The 15,683-nt window shown below is 54.1% G+C and overlaps 3 protein-coding genes across 3 annotated transcripts; 2 read left to right on the top strand and 1 right to left on the bottom strand.

The window, feature by feature from the left end:
• Window positions 1-142: 142 nt before the first annotated feature.
• On the top strand, window positions 143-4,016 carry ETH_00028925 (ras-GTPase-activating protein binding protein, putative; the record flags this gene model as incomplete). The annotated part of the gene is made up of 7 exons (XM_013374227.1): window positions 143-484; window positions 753-995; window positions 1,419-1,697; window positions 1,931-2,492; window positions 2,687-2,838; window positions 2,991-3,347; window positions 3,642-4,016. 7 exons carry the CDS (start codon window positions 143-145, stop codon window positions 4,014-4,016), a joined length of 2,310 nt encoding a protein of 769 aa, XP_013229681.1.
• A 1,649-nt stretch (window positions 4,017-5,665) lies between these two features.
• On the bottom strand, window positions 5,666-8,227 carry ETH_00028920 (uncharacterized protein; the record flags this gene model as incomplete). Its single annotated transcript, XM_013374226.1, has 1 exon — window positions 5,666-8,227. The coding sequence occupies one exon, from the start codon at window positions 8,225-8,227 to the stop codon at window positions 5,666-5,668; it is 2,562 nt and encodes an 853-aa protein (XP_013229680.1).
• Window positions 8,228-12,273: 4,046 nt separating this feature from the next.
• ETH_00028915 (uncharacterized protein) lies at window positions 12,274-15,222 on the top strand (the record flags this gene model as incomplete). The annotated part of the gene is made up of 1 exon (XM_013374225.1): window positions 12,274-15,222. One exon carries the CDS (start codon window positions 12,274-12,276, stop codon window positions 15,220-15,222), a length of 2,949 nt encoding a protein of 982 aa, XP_013229679.1.
• Between the last annotated feature and the right edge of the window lie 461 nt (window positions 15,223-15,683).

The raw sequence follows: 15,683 nt of genomic DNA, 5'->3' as shown, positions 1-15,683 counted from the left end.
GCCGCGCGCCCTCACCACCGAGGCAGTCAGTGCAGGTTGGCTGCAGCTGCTGCGTCGCGTGTGGTGTTCACTGTGGCTCTTAGTTAGGCCGTTTTAGTGTCTGACGATTTCCCCAGACATTGTCTACCCATTTAACCGCAAGATGTCGGCCTATGCTGTCCCCCCTGCAGCTGCGGGCGCTCACAGCCCCCACACTGGCTTCGTACACCCTGGAGGAGGTGCACATGCCCAGCCTGCCACCAGCGCATCCGTGTACACTGCGAACTCGGCTCCCTTTTCAAGCCCCTTTGCAGACCCTGCCAAGCCCGCCGCCTTCACCCATCCCCAGCAGTATGACACTGCACCAGGGGTGCCCCAGGCCTACCAGCAGCTCAGCGCCTACACCACGGCCGATGTCTATGCTCACCCAGCCGCAGTAGGCACTGCTGCAGCAGCGCCGCAGCAACAGAAGCAGCAGCAGGCTGGCTCTTTCCCGCATGCCGTGGTCAGTCGACCTCACTAACCTCTGAACAGCCGCTGCTCATGTTGCTGTTATGGATGCCCAAGTAGCAGTGGGCAGCCGACACAGGCGGGCGCCCTGCGCGTCTTTGTCCATTCTAGTACTGGGTCCTTTCCGTAGGTTTGCGCGGGGCATATCTGAGGGCCTTTACATGACTGAACTCTGCGCAGTGCATGCATGCAGGGTCCGAAGTTGGTGACTGTAGTTGGCGCAATCGCCGCTCTCTTTGTGTGCTATGGTTGAATCTATGCAGCCTCCCAACAGCGCCGCTTCGGCCCATGGCTCCTCATTGCACGGGTCGTCGGTGCTCACACACCAGCAGCAGCCACAGCAGCAGCAGCCACAACAGCAGCAGCAGCAGCAGCAAATCGCAGCGTCGGAGGAAGAGGCAATGGTCTGTACACAGGAAATAGCTCACGCTTTCGTTTACCAGTACTACCTCATGCTGCACGAGAACCCGAGAGACATTTACCGGTTCTACGACCAAGATTCCAAGGTAAGCAAGTGCTCACATAGCAGAGGCGGAGGGCTTTACATGGCGTACGTACACTGGGCTTTTGTCAACGGCGCCTATCCATACGTAGAGGCTGCCTTGCGTGTCCATGGGTGCACGTGCACCTCAGGGCATGAATAAGGTACAGGCGTAGCGGAGGAATACAATATAAAATTCGTTTTGGTGTGGTGCCGTGCGCACGTCACTGTGATTCCTGTCGCTTGCAACGGTGGCAGCAGCAACAGTTGCGCCGGGAACAGCAGCGCATCATTTTCCTTGGTTTGCTTTTGTTGCTGCTGTTGTATTGACATGAAGATAGCTGGGTGCTGCAGGTGCGCCTCCATAGATGAGGTGGGTTAATGAGGTTTTGACAAGCAACCCGAGCTGGGCCTGTTTCGTTTGTTTCTTTCTTATGCATATTCTCAGATGCACCGCATATCTGACCGTGCGTCCTCGGACCTGGACTCAGGATGTGCATCGGAGCCGCCGTGCATACGGGCTAGCGGACTGCAGGGAATCACTGCGGCTTTTGAACAGCTAAAGTTCGACAGAGCAACATGCCGCATCCGCAACATCGAGGCTCAAGAAATTGACAACGGAGGCATTCTGGTGCTCGTCACAGGCTGTCTCAAGCACTCCAAAGACGCTCCAGGCAGAGAGTTCGCGCAGACAGTCCTGCTCGCGAGGATGAAGCCGCCCAGAGCTGTGAGTGCATGCGTCAGAATATGAGGGACTGAGAGCCTAGGGTTAAGGGTTTACAGCGTCGGAGTCAAGCGTCTTGAGTACGCCGCGGCGCGTGGTACCAGTGCTTTGCACACGGCAGAGTGTGTGTGTACACTGGGTTGTGGGGTTAGCGCTAGTACGGAGAGCAGATGCGGGATAGTCACGGTTCTGAGCTGAAGTGTCACTACACCTAGGGTGCTGCTACCGCTGCTCAGGGGTGGTACGTGCACACGGAGATGTTCATCTACTTAGATGCGATGGTCGGTGCGGCGGCAGAAAAAGCAGCGGCAGAGGCCAGAAAGGAGCAGGAAGAGGAGATGCAGCAGCGGCAAAGGCAGCTGGAGAGGCAGCACCAGCAACAGCAGCAGCAACAGCAGCAGCAGGAGCTGCAGAGGGAGCACTTTGAACAGCAACAGCAACAACTCAACCAACAACAGCAAGAGCAGCCGCAACAGCAGCAGCAGCCGACACATGCCGACGGAGCTTTGGGGGTTGCGCCCCGTGCGGAAGTAGATTCATCCTCGAGCGAGCCTGTGGCGGAGAAGGAGCCAGCAGCAGCAGCACCAGCGACACCAGCGGCAGAAGCAGTGCAGCAGATATCGGCGGCTGGGGAGAGCACAGATGAGACGCCGCAAGGGGCAATAGCAGATGGAGAGAAGTGCCAGGATGTGCAGGTAGCCGAAGGACAGGTGCCAGCCGCCCCTAAAGCTGCGCAGCCAACTCGCAGCCGGTGGCAAAGACACGAAACCTTGCATACTACAGAAGAGGCTTCGCCGCGTAAGTCTTCGTTTCTTTCTCTGTGCACACTTAACTGTACTTGCTGTTTTACTGTGCTTGAATCATGTTCGACTTTGTCTTCATCTGGCGTTAGTCGCACATGTAGAATGACGAGCTGTAGGCGCACGCATAATACAAGCTGCTTCAACGCACCCAAAAGCGTCTATGGTTTTCTTCTAGCTCTGTGTTCACAGAGTGGCCAAAACCTGGCCAAACACCACAGAAGCCGCCAGCCTCGGAAGAACAGCATTCACGGGGAGGCAAGCAACAGCAGCAGCAGCAACACAATTATGACCCGCAGAGTTTTGCGTACAAAGTATTGCAAAACGTCCGCCCTGTTGCTCAGGTGAGGCGTTACAGACCATGTGCTGTACGTACACCTGGGGACTGCTGCCGCGCTGTTTGGTTTGGTGCACCTCCGCCTTTGTTTTCAGCGCCATTGGTGTCTGCTTATTTGCCCATTAAGGGTTAGGATAACTGCGGTTATAATGCTTGCAGAGAGGCTTCGCTATCCCAGCCGTTCCCAACGCGGCTGCTGACGGCTCCGGCGAGGACCGCCCAAACGGAAGAGGCTCCCAAGGAGAGCATCAGCAGCCTACAGTCCCCCACCAGCAACAGCAGCAACAGCAACCTCCCCACCGCCGCCTCATAATCTTAGCTGATGTTCCCGCTACCTTGAGCGCTGATGAGCTGAAGGGCTCTATAAATGAAGCTCTAGCTGCTTTCAACAACGGGCAATGCACGGACCTCCGGAGGCCAACCGGCGGCCGCACTTTTGGGATCGTTTTTGAGGTCGACAGCCTGCAGAGCGCACAGTACCTTGTAGAGCATGGACTTGCAATCAACGGCAGACAGGTGAGGGGCTCTGTCATTCTGTGCAAATCCTGCATTTTCATCACTTCTCATATTCATGGTCAGGTATCTCAGCTTGTGTAATTGAAGGAGTAAGCATGGACAAGTGAGGCCGAATAGAATTGGACAGTTGCAGATGTGACCGCATAGAATGTTGGTCCAGCTGTCATTCTCAACGATTGATGAGTATATTTCTGTTTACATGCAGTGTGTAATTGTTCTGTCTTCCCGTGTACTTTCATGCTTTCCGCTGTTTCCATTTGCTGCTGCTGCTGTTTTGCTGGTGACTGCACTCAGGCGCGAATCGACTTCGTGCGCCCCAGGGGCAGCGGGGGGCCGGGGCGTGGCGGTCGCGGCGGTCTGAGCCAACGCGGAATGGGTGTTGAGGGCAGGCGGTCGTCGGGAGAGCTGCGGCGAGGTGGCCGTGGAGGTGGCCCCAGCGGCGGGGCTCCTTTTGGGGGCCCGAGCGGGGAGAGAGGAGGCGGTGAGGGAGATGAGGAGGAGGCTGAAGGTCAGTGGATCGATCCCGCAGCCAGACGCCGACAGAGGGCCCCTAGAGGCGGCTGGGGAGGCGGTGTTGGGCTCGGAGGGGGCCCTGTGGGCTCCCAGCGGGGCAAAGGAAGCAGCAGCGGCTACAGAGGAGGCCAGCTGAGAGCTGCGGCGCAAGAATAGGATAAGGGGGAGCGTCCGCACTCGGAATTGTTTGTTTGGAATTAAGTTGAATAATTGATTTAAGTTTTTTTCCAACTTAAATCGAAATATTCAGTTTAAATGTGACAGTTGCCTGCATGGTTTCGAAAAAGCTTGTGGAACGGAGGGCAGAAGGGCGCCGAGACGGAAACGCTGCATGCATATGGCTTACTATGTCTTACCTCCACATTCGTTCAATTTACATATCTCCCTCACCACACTCCGCTATCTCGAAATGGGTCCTGCGTTAAGTTGCACGCAGGAAGGGCCGGCCAGGGTGTATCCACACGTGTGTATCTTGTCACATGAACAGACGTGAGACATAGCTTGCTTAAAGTTCTGTATGCACATCGAGAGCTGTTGCGAACAAGCCTGCATGCACCCATTTACGCGTGCATGTGGTGCACGCGGTGTGGTGTACGCATGTACATGCATCCCAGCGGATGGGTCTCGCATTGAGGCTTCCCCTGTGTTTCATTTGACAGTTTTGAATGGCGCATGGCTCCCCAAGAGATATGGTGCGGCGCTTAGGGCAGGCGGATGCCGCTTTATGTACAGCGCTGTTGTAGGAGATAGTGTGCTCGTTTGTGTGTGTTTACCGTTTTACGCATATGCACAGATGTATATGAATGCATGCATGCATATTTATGCGTGTCCGTATACATGTGCACTTACATATACACAGAGGAACGCGTGCGTGTATGTACAGACGCCTGTTAGCGTTCATATGTGCCATTACTATGCATACATACATACGAGCATGCGGAGGATTACACACATGCTGTATAATTGGTTCCTGCGAGGATAATCTGTAGAGGTGTGCGTACTGTGACATGCGTGTCGCTGCTGTGGGAGAGCACTGCTGCCGAGCGCATGCAAACGCATGCGGACCGGCTTGCAGTTGTTTGTACTGCTGCAGCAGCAGCGGCAGCAGGAGAGGGAGGAGTTCCTGTTTCTATTTAGGCCTTGCAACTACGCGTTCCGCCTGCCCTTGTGGCTGTTCTGCAGCTTAACTTTAAATGTTTAAGTAGCATTTACGTCAGAACTGTACCGACTAGGAAGTTGGCGCAGTAGGCCCAGTTGTGGGCTAGGCTCACAGGCCCTTCAAAATTAACACTGCTGCTGAAGTCCGTGACTGTCTAAAGCCTCGAAAGCTATCAATTTCGAAATTTCAGGCCCTTGACATTCCTGCGTACTTTTGTAAACCCTGTCAGCACCGCTAGGTTCACTTGCAGCAAAAGCGGACGGAGTTAAAGCTGGAGATCCAGCAAGCAAACGCTGAGCGGGCACGCTGTGGCAAAGTGTACTGGCTCCATCTGCTTCCATTCTGGCCTGAACTATACAGAAACGAGACCCCCTGTTGCCTACTCTTTAACCGGAGTTGTATGTATTAGCCCGCTTAAGCAATTTACTTGCAAGCAGAAATGGCACGGGCTCTCCTTCCACCCCAAGCAGTCACCCACAATGCTTCACTGCGGGTGCAGCACTTCACCAGCGTGCGGCAGCCGCCCCAAAAAGGGCTCGTCTAGAGAGTAAGCAGCTACAGCAGCAGTAGCTGCTGGAGGAGCAACATCCGCCGCAGCTGTTGCCGGCCAGTTACGTCTGCGCTAGAGGGTGTTCCTGCAACTGCATCAGGATGCAACATACCCTGTTCGCCCCCAAATGGCTGCGCCGTCGCGCCTGTCGTTGCTGGTGCTGCCGAAGCGGTTCAGTGCTGCTGTCTGGCTGTTGGACGTCCTCATGTTTGCTGTCGTTGCTCTCCTACTAACACTGTTCGACTTTTGGATCTTACTTCTATCCCGTGCAGCTGGTGCTGCTGCTGCTTTTGCTCGTGGCAGCGTCCCCGGGAAGGTTGACGCCTTTTGGAAGTCATACGCCTCAGTGCCTCTCCTGGTTTTAGCTTCTGACGCTTGCCTCTGGATCAATTCAAAAACCTTCGAGCGAGATGAGTGGCGTAGTTCCTTTGAAGGCAAAGACGCCAGTGCGTCATACATAAAGCTGCTGGTACTGGTGCTGCTGGCAGAGTTGGGTTGTTCAGCAAAAGCTGCACCATTGTAGCTGGGCTCTGTGTGCTCATGAGGCCCTCTTGGATTAGTACGGGGGGGAGCCCTCTGAATGCAGTGGGAACAGTGGCAGCCGTTGCTCTTGCTGCTGCACGTTTTTGTCGTTTGGCTGCACTGGGGCGTGCCTACGCCTCTACTTCCCTCTTCACTGGCACACTCTTCATCCTTGCTGTCTGCAGATGGCTGCGCAGCAGAGGATCCCCAGGCAAGCTCGCTCCCTCCAGCCTCATTGGCGACTTCGGTGGCATCTGTACATTTCATGTTGCTGTGTGCGGGCATGAAGCCTGCATGACTCTCACTTCTGAGCTGTTCCAATTCATGTTCCCCCTTGATGCTGTCTATTCCGTGCTCACAATCGTCGGCAAGGCCCTGTAGCTGCTGCTGCGTGCGTTGTGTCGAATCAAGAGAGGAGGTGTCGCTCGGTTTCACTGTGGCTGGCTTGGATACATTTGAGAAGTTAGGAATCGGCGGCGTCGTGATGTCCGTATCTTTGCTCGCTTTTACTGTTTTCGTTTTGCTTTTCTTCAAGACGCTCTTAAGACTGCTACCCTCTGAATGCGCAGCATTTCCCTTTGTTTTTATGGCTTTGGAGCTCGCAGCTGCAGCAGCTGCTGGTGTTGTTGCGACTGTGTTTGCTTTCGTCTTTGGCTGACTTGCTTTCGTGACATGTGACGCCTTTGTCTCTTTTCTGCTCCCTGTTAGGTCACCTCCGCTTGCCGGCGCTTCTGTCTTGGCTCTCTTTGCTTTTTGCTCCTTCCTAATTGCTTTTGCCCTACCGGTAGCCGCTGCTGCTTTCCTGGGCCTCGCTGACTTGCTAGCAGAGTCGGCAGGTACTGCAACAGTCGACGGCTGGCTAACTTCATGACCCTCATCCTGCATTTCATACACCAGAGACTGCCCCAGTGGAACTGCTTTGGGGCCCTCTATGAGGTCCTCTCCAACAGACCCTCCGGAAGAACCCCTGCTTTCAGTCTGCCCTAGACAGGAGTTTCTTATGGCCTCCCGGCTGTCACATCTAGCGCGGAAGACGGCCAGGTCGCCGTATGCTGCAGTGAGGGCTCTGACGGCGCCCACGAGATGGCTGTGCTGCTCCAAAGCAGCAGCAACGGCGTCAGCTGCTGCTTTACGGGAGACATGCTGCTGGTGTGAAGACACCGACTGGACCAGAGCCTCGCACAGACTCAACAAGCGATTAGTTGCCCTCGCTACCAGCGGTTGCAAGTCTGCTGACGCAGTGGCACACCTAGACAGCCGTGAGTCCGCAGTTAGAGTAAGGGGAGGCAACCAACTGACAGAGTGCGACTGAAGAAGGCGGCGCTCCCAAGCCAAACTAGCAATGGCGTTGACCACGTTTTGCCTTTTTAGGACCAAAGACTTCTCAAGCTCTGCTGTACGCGCAGTCAATCCGTCATATTCAGTTCTAGGCATCTCAACCTCGATGCATTCCAGCCACGCATCACACTTACCAACAGGCGTTGGTCCTTCTGTTACTGTGGCGGAGCGTTCCTCGAAAAAGCTATTTCCGTCATCCAAACTGCAAGACTCTGAGCGAGCGCCGGCTGCATCTCCTTCAGCTTCATAGGAGAGGCAGTACTGCGCTCCCTGAAACGCGAACAGTTCACGGTCTGGTACCCTGGGTTCGATTCCCAGTGGCTGGGACATTGGACGATCTATGGACACACACTGCTGCTCTCGATGTAAATTCAACAAGTCGTTCAATAAGGCCAATGCCGCAGACGGGCGACGAGGGATTACTAGCAGGTCCTCCAGTGGCCGTAGACTAGAGGGTCCCAACAACAGCGCGTCGGGAGAGACGGGAGTTAGTACTCCTGTCCGGTGGGGATTAAGGGGACTCCAAGGCTCCGAAATTGCTGCAAAGAAAGGAGCAAGAATGCCGCCATCGCTTTCGATGCAGTGGAGCTTGTACAGGGTCCTCCTTACTGCGATTACGCGGTGCTCCCCTATGAAGTCTGCAGACGTCAGTCGCCGCCCGCGGCCCTGGACAGCTGTGTCATCCTCGTCTATAATAAGTGTTTCAACCGACAGGTCACCGCCGTAGGGATCTTCGTCTGCGTGTGTCAGCGGACACAGCAGTGTGCAGTTGGCTGCGGCGGCATCGGAAAACAACATAATGTCCAGCGCGGAGACTAAATTGGGGGGCGGGGAATGCAGGAAATCCAGCCTTAAAGGCGCAGTTAATGACGCCTCCAGGAACTGTCCAACTTTCGTTATCTGCTCGGAAGATAGGCAGGAAACATGAATGAAAGCATGAAGAGCCACAGCCCCGGCGGCACCTGCTGCAGCCAGCCACTGATGAGGGTCTGGCGATCCATAACAAGAGTAGAGAAATACAGAGCCACTCTTTCTGTGGCCTTTCTGTGTGGGGAAGCTCTAGGGCCTCTTGCCACGGATGTGCCCATTGGTCATTCGCCCTCTGCTCAGCGATACCATAAGGATGTCTTTGAGTCTCCAGAGAATAAACGTCAGAAGTTGACAAGAATACAGAGTAACCTATGCAGCAGAGAAGGGAGAAACAGATTATCTGTCGTCGCGTGCTCACGACTGCTCACGTACCACAAACTGGCGACAAAATTTGCCGCTGCACTGGTTAGTACAGAGATAAAAAGAGCATCTTCGAGTGGACAACGGGACACTTCTGAGGTCTTTAAGCTTTGCAAAAACAACGGAAACGTTCAAATTGGGTTTTGAGCTGTGTTCAAAAGCTTGAACTTGACCAAGCAAAGCCACTCTGCAACACGTGGTGCTGCTGCTACGGTCTGCCAACATCGAGCCATTCACTAAAGTTGAATGCTCCTGCAGCTTCCCTCCTAGTTTAAACCATTTAAAGTTTCAAGTTCCTGCTTTCCTTTTATATTTCTTTCCTATCCTTTAGTGGCTGTTGTCTCAACCCTACACTCCGGCCACGACGGCAATGCGCTTCGCCAGTCACTGTAATGTACATCGAGCCAGACTTACAAACCTACTTTTTGTCCACTAAATTGTCCCAATTTCTCTTCGAGCCAGTTTGCAGCTGTTTCAAGGGGTTTCGAGGCTGGTAAGAGGCGGATTTTTGTGGTTGTTGAGGCAGCAGCATGCAAGCTGCTGCGGAGTCTCTTTTCTCTACCTACCTGCATTGCCCTTCAGCATAGAATTACAAGTAGCTTTCTTGATAATTAGACGGCCGTCTCTGGCAGTTTTTTGTGTCTTTTTTAATGGTAATGCTCCATCTCTTGTGGAGGCTAGAGCATTTCCAAGTATGAATAGTGTGTGGCTGCAGCTGCAGGGCACCCACTACAACATTCTTACAGCAGTTTCCCCTTTGTTGATTTTTATAGATGAGACCATCCTGGTAACTCATTCAGAGTGGAGCAGGGCAATAGATCCGTCGCGGGGCTATGCTCAAACCGGTGTGGAGATATGGATGTACTCCCGATCCTGTGTATGCGTTTTGTGTTGAGCTGTTTCTCACTGTTACTTGGTTCGCTTCGTGGAGTACCTCCTTGGATAGATATGACTCAAGTACTTCAAACACTGCTCTGTTACGCGTGCCTTCTCTCTACCCTATACAACGAGTAAAGTGTTCTTTTCCCAGTAAGCTTATGAGCAGGTAAGTAAACATTGTGATATGAATAATAACGACTCACTCAGTCGCCTCACTGTTGTTTGGGGCCAAAAACGCCACAGTGTCGGGAAACGTGTTTAGGTGAAGCCCACATTCTCAACCCTAGATCGCCAACTGCTACTAATACAGAAGTAGGACCCATTTGAAGGTTGGTGCGCGCAGATCCAAAGCAAACGAAATACGTTCTGAGGCTTTCGGCAGATGCGAAATAATGCGAACACCACCTGCGAACAGCAGCTGAAGAGCTGCAAGGAAAACTCGCCGATGGTGGATGCAAAGGCCAGAACTCAATTCAGGAGCGGCGTGGGCGGACCCGATGGCATCATCTCCTGACGTCCTGGAGTCTTTATTTGTCGATAAGCTGGCGCCTTTCAGTCTTGAGCAACCCCTGCCCTTCTTTAGCCTTTGTATTGGCTGCCACCAGTCCTACTGGCCATATAAGCTGCTACGAGACACTCTACGTGAACTTGTAGATTGTACTTCCAATTCCAGTTTAAGGAAACCTATGCCCCAAAGCTGGGTCTGACCGGCAGGGCCCAGCTTGAGAAAGCCCTGTGTTTGCTTGCACCTAAATTTGATGTTAATTGAAGAAAGGCTATTGCTGCCGGAAGGCAGCACCAGAGGGGCCTGCAATAGGCACAGTGCCACCTCTTATTGCGTATAGGTGTGAGTGCTATGCGGGTGTGCTCCACTTGAAATTGGGAATCATGGTGAACTGCTGCGTAATGAGCGTAATAAGTATATTCTAAAAGGATATTTTCAAGATTGCCTCGATGACCGGTGGCTTGGGCTAGGAGACGTACATAACGATGAACCTAAGCGCTGAGCCTCGGTAAACACGTGCAACTGCATGCACTAAAACTATGACTAACAGTACTCTCTTCAGCACCTTGGACATCATTAGATGCTCCACATGAAGAATCTAAAAAAAATTAGGGCTAGTTCATAAATAAATAGAAAGGCTTTGGCAGGTGACCAGGGTTCCAGTGTGGGCCTCAGACACAGAGAGTGTACAAGAGGTTTCGGATGCTCTGCCTCTCCGTCAGACGTCGGTCTTAGCCACTTATCCGGTTAGAGATACTTCGGAAGTTTTTTCATGGGTAGGGTTTGTTCGTAGGTTAACACGCGTAAGTCGCGTTCTGGGCCTGAGCGCAGAACGTCCGCTGTTGAACACCTTTACAAATGCTGCTAGCCAATACAATTATTTCCCACAAATATTGCTTGGCCAATAGTTACCCCCAAAACGGGTGTTTGGGGGAGATGTGCAATGGCCTCTCCTTGGTCGCAGCATGGGCCCCTCTTGTTCTTGCCACGAGTAAGAGGGTGTTGAACGGGCGTCCTTGCTCTACTGTAGACACCGATATAGGACTCCTTCAGCTTCCTTTTGTATTTAAAAGGCATCTACTTCATGTCGCGGAGGCTTTTGTAGGTGAATTTACACGCCCCAAAAGTCACGCCGAAATCTTCGTGGGGGGCGGTGGGGTGACCAGAACCTGAAGTGGCCTGAAAAAAACCTTCAATTTTACTTAAATGCCATGGAATGATACCACTTTCCTGTGGTCGTATCCACGCAAGCAGCTCAGCAATTCTCATCAGTATTGCTGTGTATCAATGCCAGCTCGCCGTTGAGAACACCGAACTTGCTGCATCTCCCTGAGCATCTGGAGTAATATGTGTAATATTTTTGGATCTAAGTAGGGTTTTAAAGCGCCACTAAAGTTGTTGAATTGCCCGTTTGTTTTCAACGTACATGTCTCTCAGCGTTGTAGGACAGCAGCTGCCGAAGCTCAGCACGGGGAGCGTACTCTATTCTGGATCGATCTTATGACTTCAAACACTATGTTTTTCAGTAAATTATAAAACTGGAACAATTTGAATTAGTGATACACAGAACAGCAACTATTTCACCATGGAACATACAGACTTGAGCAGTGCTGCTGGGGTTGGCGGGTAAGGATGGTGGCCGCTGCGTGGGTTCTCGCAAGGCGGGAGGGAAGGATCCAACTTACGTGTTCATGCCTTGACGTGACAAACAGCTATAATGAACAATTTGAACGGTTACCCTTAAATACATGGAACTACTGTAGGGCTCGCTGGCCACATGGTGAGCGTGCCGACTTGGCCGGCCACCTCGACCTCGTTAATCTTTTCAGAACATCGAATCTTTCACTTCAGGAACCAATAAGAATAAGGCTATAACATCTGCTTCGAGCACTGCGAGGCATCGTCTTCAGTGGCAGATTCGGACCGGCAGGCACCGGTGGACATACAGCGTGCCTCTGCCTTTTCCGCAGCCTCAGCTGCGTTTCCCTAGTCTGCTTTTAATATTTGAGTAGGCCACTTAGAGGTCGTGCGCCCCACAGCTTTCCTTTGTGCGGCCCGCCTGTCTGGCACCGTCGGGCGGCCGAACTTGGGATTTTGTCCTGCTGCTGCGTTCCTGGCCACTTCGCAGGCGACCCCAGGGCTGGTAGCGGCCAGAGCAGCAGCAGGAGCATCCAAAGCAGCAGCTTGAAGAGCAGCGGTTGAAAGGCGCGCTGTTGGCGCAGCCAAGCCGATGGACACCGCCACAGCAACTCATGGCACCTCATGGCACACTCAAGCGGCCTCGAGCATCGTGGGTTCCCACACAGATGATTTTCTTGCGACCTCTTTGGACGATTCTTCCCTGTCATTTGTGACTGAGAACCATGCTGAAGTGCAGAAGCTCCTCTCCAGCAGAAACCTGAAGAAGAAAGGACTCCCCGTATTGCGTAGGAAGGAGTTCCTCGGCACGTGTGCTTTATTCGTGCTCTGTGCCTTTGCCGCCTATCGCTTGGCGGCCTTCAAAGGAGGAGATCAGTTCAAGCTGCAGGCTGATGAGGGTGCGTGGCCCCTTGCCTCGCCAGCAGCAGCCGCTGCGCGGAAAAGCGCTGCACGCAGTGCTGTTGTGGTGGGCATGCCTCTGTACTCAGGACCAGTGGACCTGAGGAAGGTACATGAGGCTGTCCAGAACGTGGATCTGGATGCCCTCATCGATCTCGAGGGAGATGCAGCAGAGCTGACGAGCCAGCTGGGAACACCAGAGGCTTCTGCTGCCTTCCTGCGGCTGCGGCGCCTGACGAAGCAGGCGCAGGAGAAAGCCAAGCAAATACACACATCGAGGTATGACCTAAGGAAAGCCTCGATGGCTGTTGCTGTTGCGCAGACAACGCGCGCGCGGGGGGCCCTAGACGATCTCCGGCTGCTATATGCTGCAGCAGCAGCAGAAGCCGACCGTTTCTTCTCTCTGTCGCAGCAGACATTGACGGACGCAGCAGCAGAGGCTGAGCGGCTCATCTGCAGCATTCATTCGCAGCAGCAGCGGCTAGAGCAGCTGGAGCACGGGCTCAAGGGGATTATCGCAGGATATACCAGTAACGGCGTCAGCAGCAACTTGTTGGAACCCCACTTGGTCGCTATGCAGCGGCTGCTAGAAGCAGCAGGCAGGGACCAGGAGATTCTGTTGTCTGCGTCCATCAATCTGCACAGAGACAGGGGCGACGGCAGCTCCGTGTCCCTCGTGGAGTCGGTAGAAGCGGTGAGGGTGGTGTCGGCTATCCAGCGTCGACTGCGGCGGGCCGCCGCAGAAGCAGACCACTGGTCACAAGAGGCGGAGGAGGTGGCGCGGGCGCAGGCGCAAAACGCCTTCACGGGGTTCTACGCGCATCTTCTTTGGCAGCGAAATCGAGTGGAGGTGAACAAGTTCGCCTGCGCCTACGACCCCTCGCAGGAACGGCACCAGGCGGACCGGCAGCAACTTGAAGCCCTGTCGCGCCGCATGCTCGAGTTGACGGAGCATTTCGGCAGGGAGCAGAAGCTTCTGCAGGGAACAGCTGACGCGCTGCAGATGTTTTCGAGTGTGAGGCAGGCACGGAATCAGGTGCGGACGGCCAGCGAAGAAGTGAGCAGGGTGGCAACCGTGAGTACGGGCGTAAAAGCCCTTGAGGCCTTACGCAATGTAGCAGAGAATACGCCACCAGACAGCTCCGAAGCCAAGGCCCGCGATGAGGCTGCAAAAGAACTTATCAGTCAGCTTGAACAGACCGCCTCCGAGGCAGTAGACGCCGTGCGCTGCCTTTTCGAAAATGGCGTGCGGATTAAGGGGCCGGGAAGGAACTTCATAGAGGCGGCCGAAGCTCCTCCAAGGAGCCAGCATTCAAGAAACGAGGTGGGCGAGAAACCCCCATCTCACGGTTTGTCTAGGAAGTGGTCGTCTGATGCTGAGGCTGCAACTGTTGTGAAACTTGCTGCTGAGAAAACTCTGGAGCAGCTCAGAGAGCCTGACTTGGATGCTCTTAAAGCCATAGCAACAGCAGATGAGTGCGCCTACCTTGTGGCTACTGCAATTTCACGCGATGCAAAGGCAACCCGAAAAGCCGCAGAAGGCAACGCTTGGATGAGGCTGGAGGCATACGTGGAGGAAGCCACATCAGCACACAGGCACGCCCTCGCTTCCATGCATGCGCCCAGTGAGCAAATTTTGCAGGAGAACAACGTTTCGTCTGGGGACGTGGTCCGCTTGGCGGCTGACGTGTACAGGCAGCAGCGGGTAGGGCAAGCGGCAAAGGCGACTGCGGACCTGCAGGAAAAAGTGTGGCAGACTGAAATGCTTGTAGAAAATGCAAGGAGAGCGAAGAGGCAAACGAGAGGAAAAAGACCCGTCACAGTGACGGAGCCTCTGACACTTGCTACTGCGCAGCAAGAGGCGCTACGGCATGCAGGCGATGCATACATTATAGTAGAGCGCTCAGGAGCTATGCTAGCCGCCCTCACAGAAAGGATGATGCGATGGCCGACTACAGAAGGAATGCACGCTGTCGAGCAAGCTCACGAAGCAGCCCGAAAAGTCCGAGATACCATTCAAACCGCCAGTGAGGAGTTTAATGAGGGCTGGAAGCTGCTGCAGCAAGCCGACACGAAAGCGAAGCTTGTTGCTGCGGTCGTCGCCATCCTGCAAGCCAAAGAAGCAGCAGTGGAGGCGGTGCGGCAGCTGCATTTCACTTACCAATCAACAGCGCTAACGGTGCTCACGCAGCTCCCCGCTGTGATAATGAGTAAGGGTGACGAGAAAGGAAACCGCAACAGTGGCGTCCATGTCACGTCTGAGATAGAGGCGGCGCTACGGCTGGCGAGAGATGCGCAGGAAGCCCACATTGAGGTCACTAAGCGGCTCCAGCAGGATCTGCAGAAACTGCCACGGTCGCATGTAGGGTGGAGGGGCGGGGAGGATGACCTGCGGGATGAGGCGATTCTAGTGCAGAGCTTTATCAGCCGCATTGCGGCGCTCGCAGCGGAGGCGAGGCAGAAAATGCAAGCTGAAGAGTCCGTGGGCCACCTCGCAAGCGAGGCGCGGGAATGTGCGATGGAAGTGGTGCAGGCAGTTGTCAATGCAGACACTCAGGTGTATGACTTGCAGAACAGCCTCGATATGGCTGGTCTGCTTGGATTGGCTCGCGAGGAAATCCAAGAGGTTCTTGTAAGATGAGCTCCACGGGGACGCTGCTTTCAAGGGCCTTGTTTCTTTGCAGCTTTTCTTGCCTGCCTAGAGGCAGGCCGCTAAGAGCGCTTTCGCTTAGTTTCGCGCCGCAGAGTGCGAGAACGCAGGTAAAGGCGGAGACTCTGTCGGCGGACATGTTTGCCGCGCGATGACGCCGAAGAATTCATTACAATAACGGGAGGTTTCACATCAGGAATCGATGCATCCCGCGGGAATTGGAGAGGCACTAACAGTGCAATACAGTTCGAGTAAGACCTAAAAAGTGGAAAGACGCTGCTGACTTGTTCTCATCATCTTCAGAAGAGCGCGTCGTTCCATTCCTCTCGAGGTGTTGCTGGAAGGCCTAAGCACTTCTGGTCAGGCCCACTTGCTGGCCGTCCAAAACAGCAGTGGAACTAACAATGCAAACTCTGCTTCAGCAGCCTGGGCAGGCAGAGATGACGTACTCT

This window comes from Eimeria tenella, genomic scaffold (assembly GCF_000499545.2).
Source record: "Eimeria tenella Houghton genomic scaffold, Eth_scaff2, whole genome shotgun sequence".
In the NCBI taxonomy this organism is placed as follows: domain Eukaryota; phylum Apicomplexa; class Conoidasida; order Eucoccidiorida; family Eimeriidae; genus Eimeria; species Eimeria tenella.
This window is presented reverse-complemented; position numbering and strand designations above follow the sequence as displayed.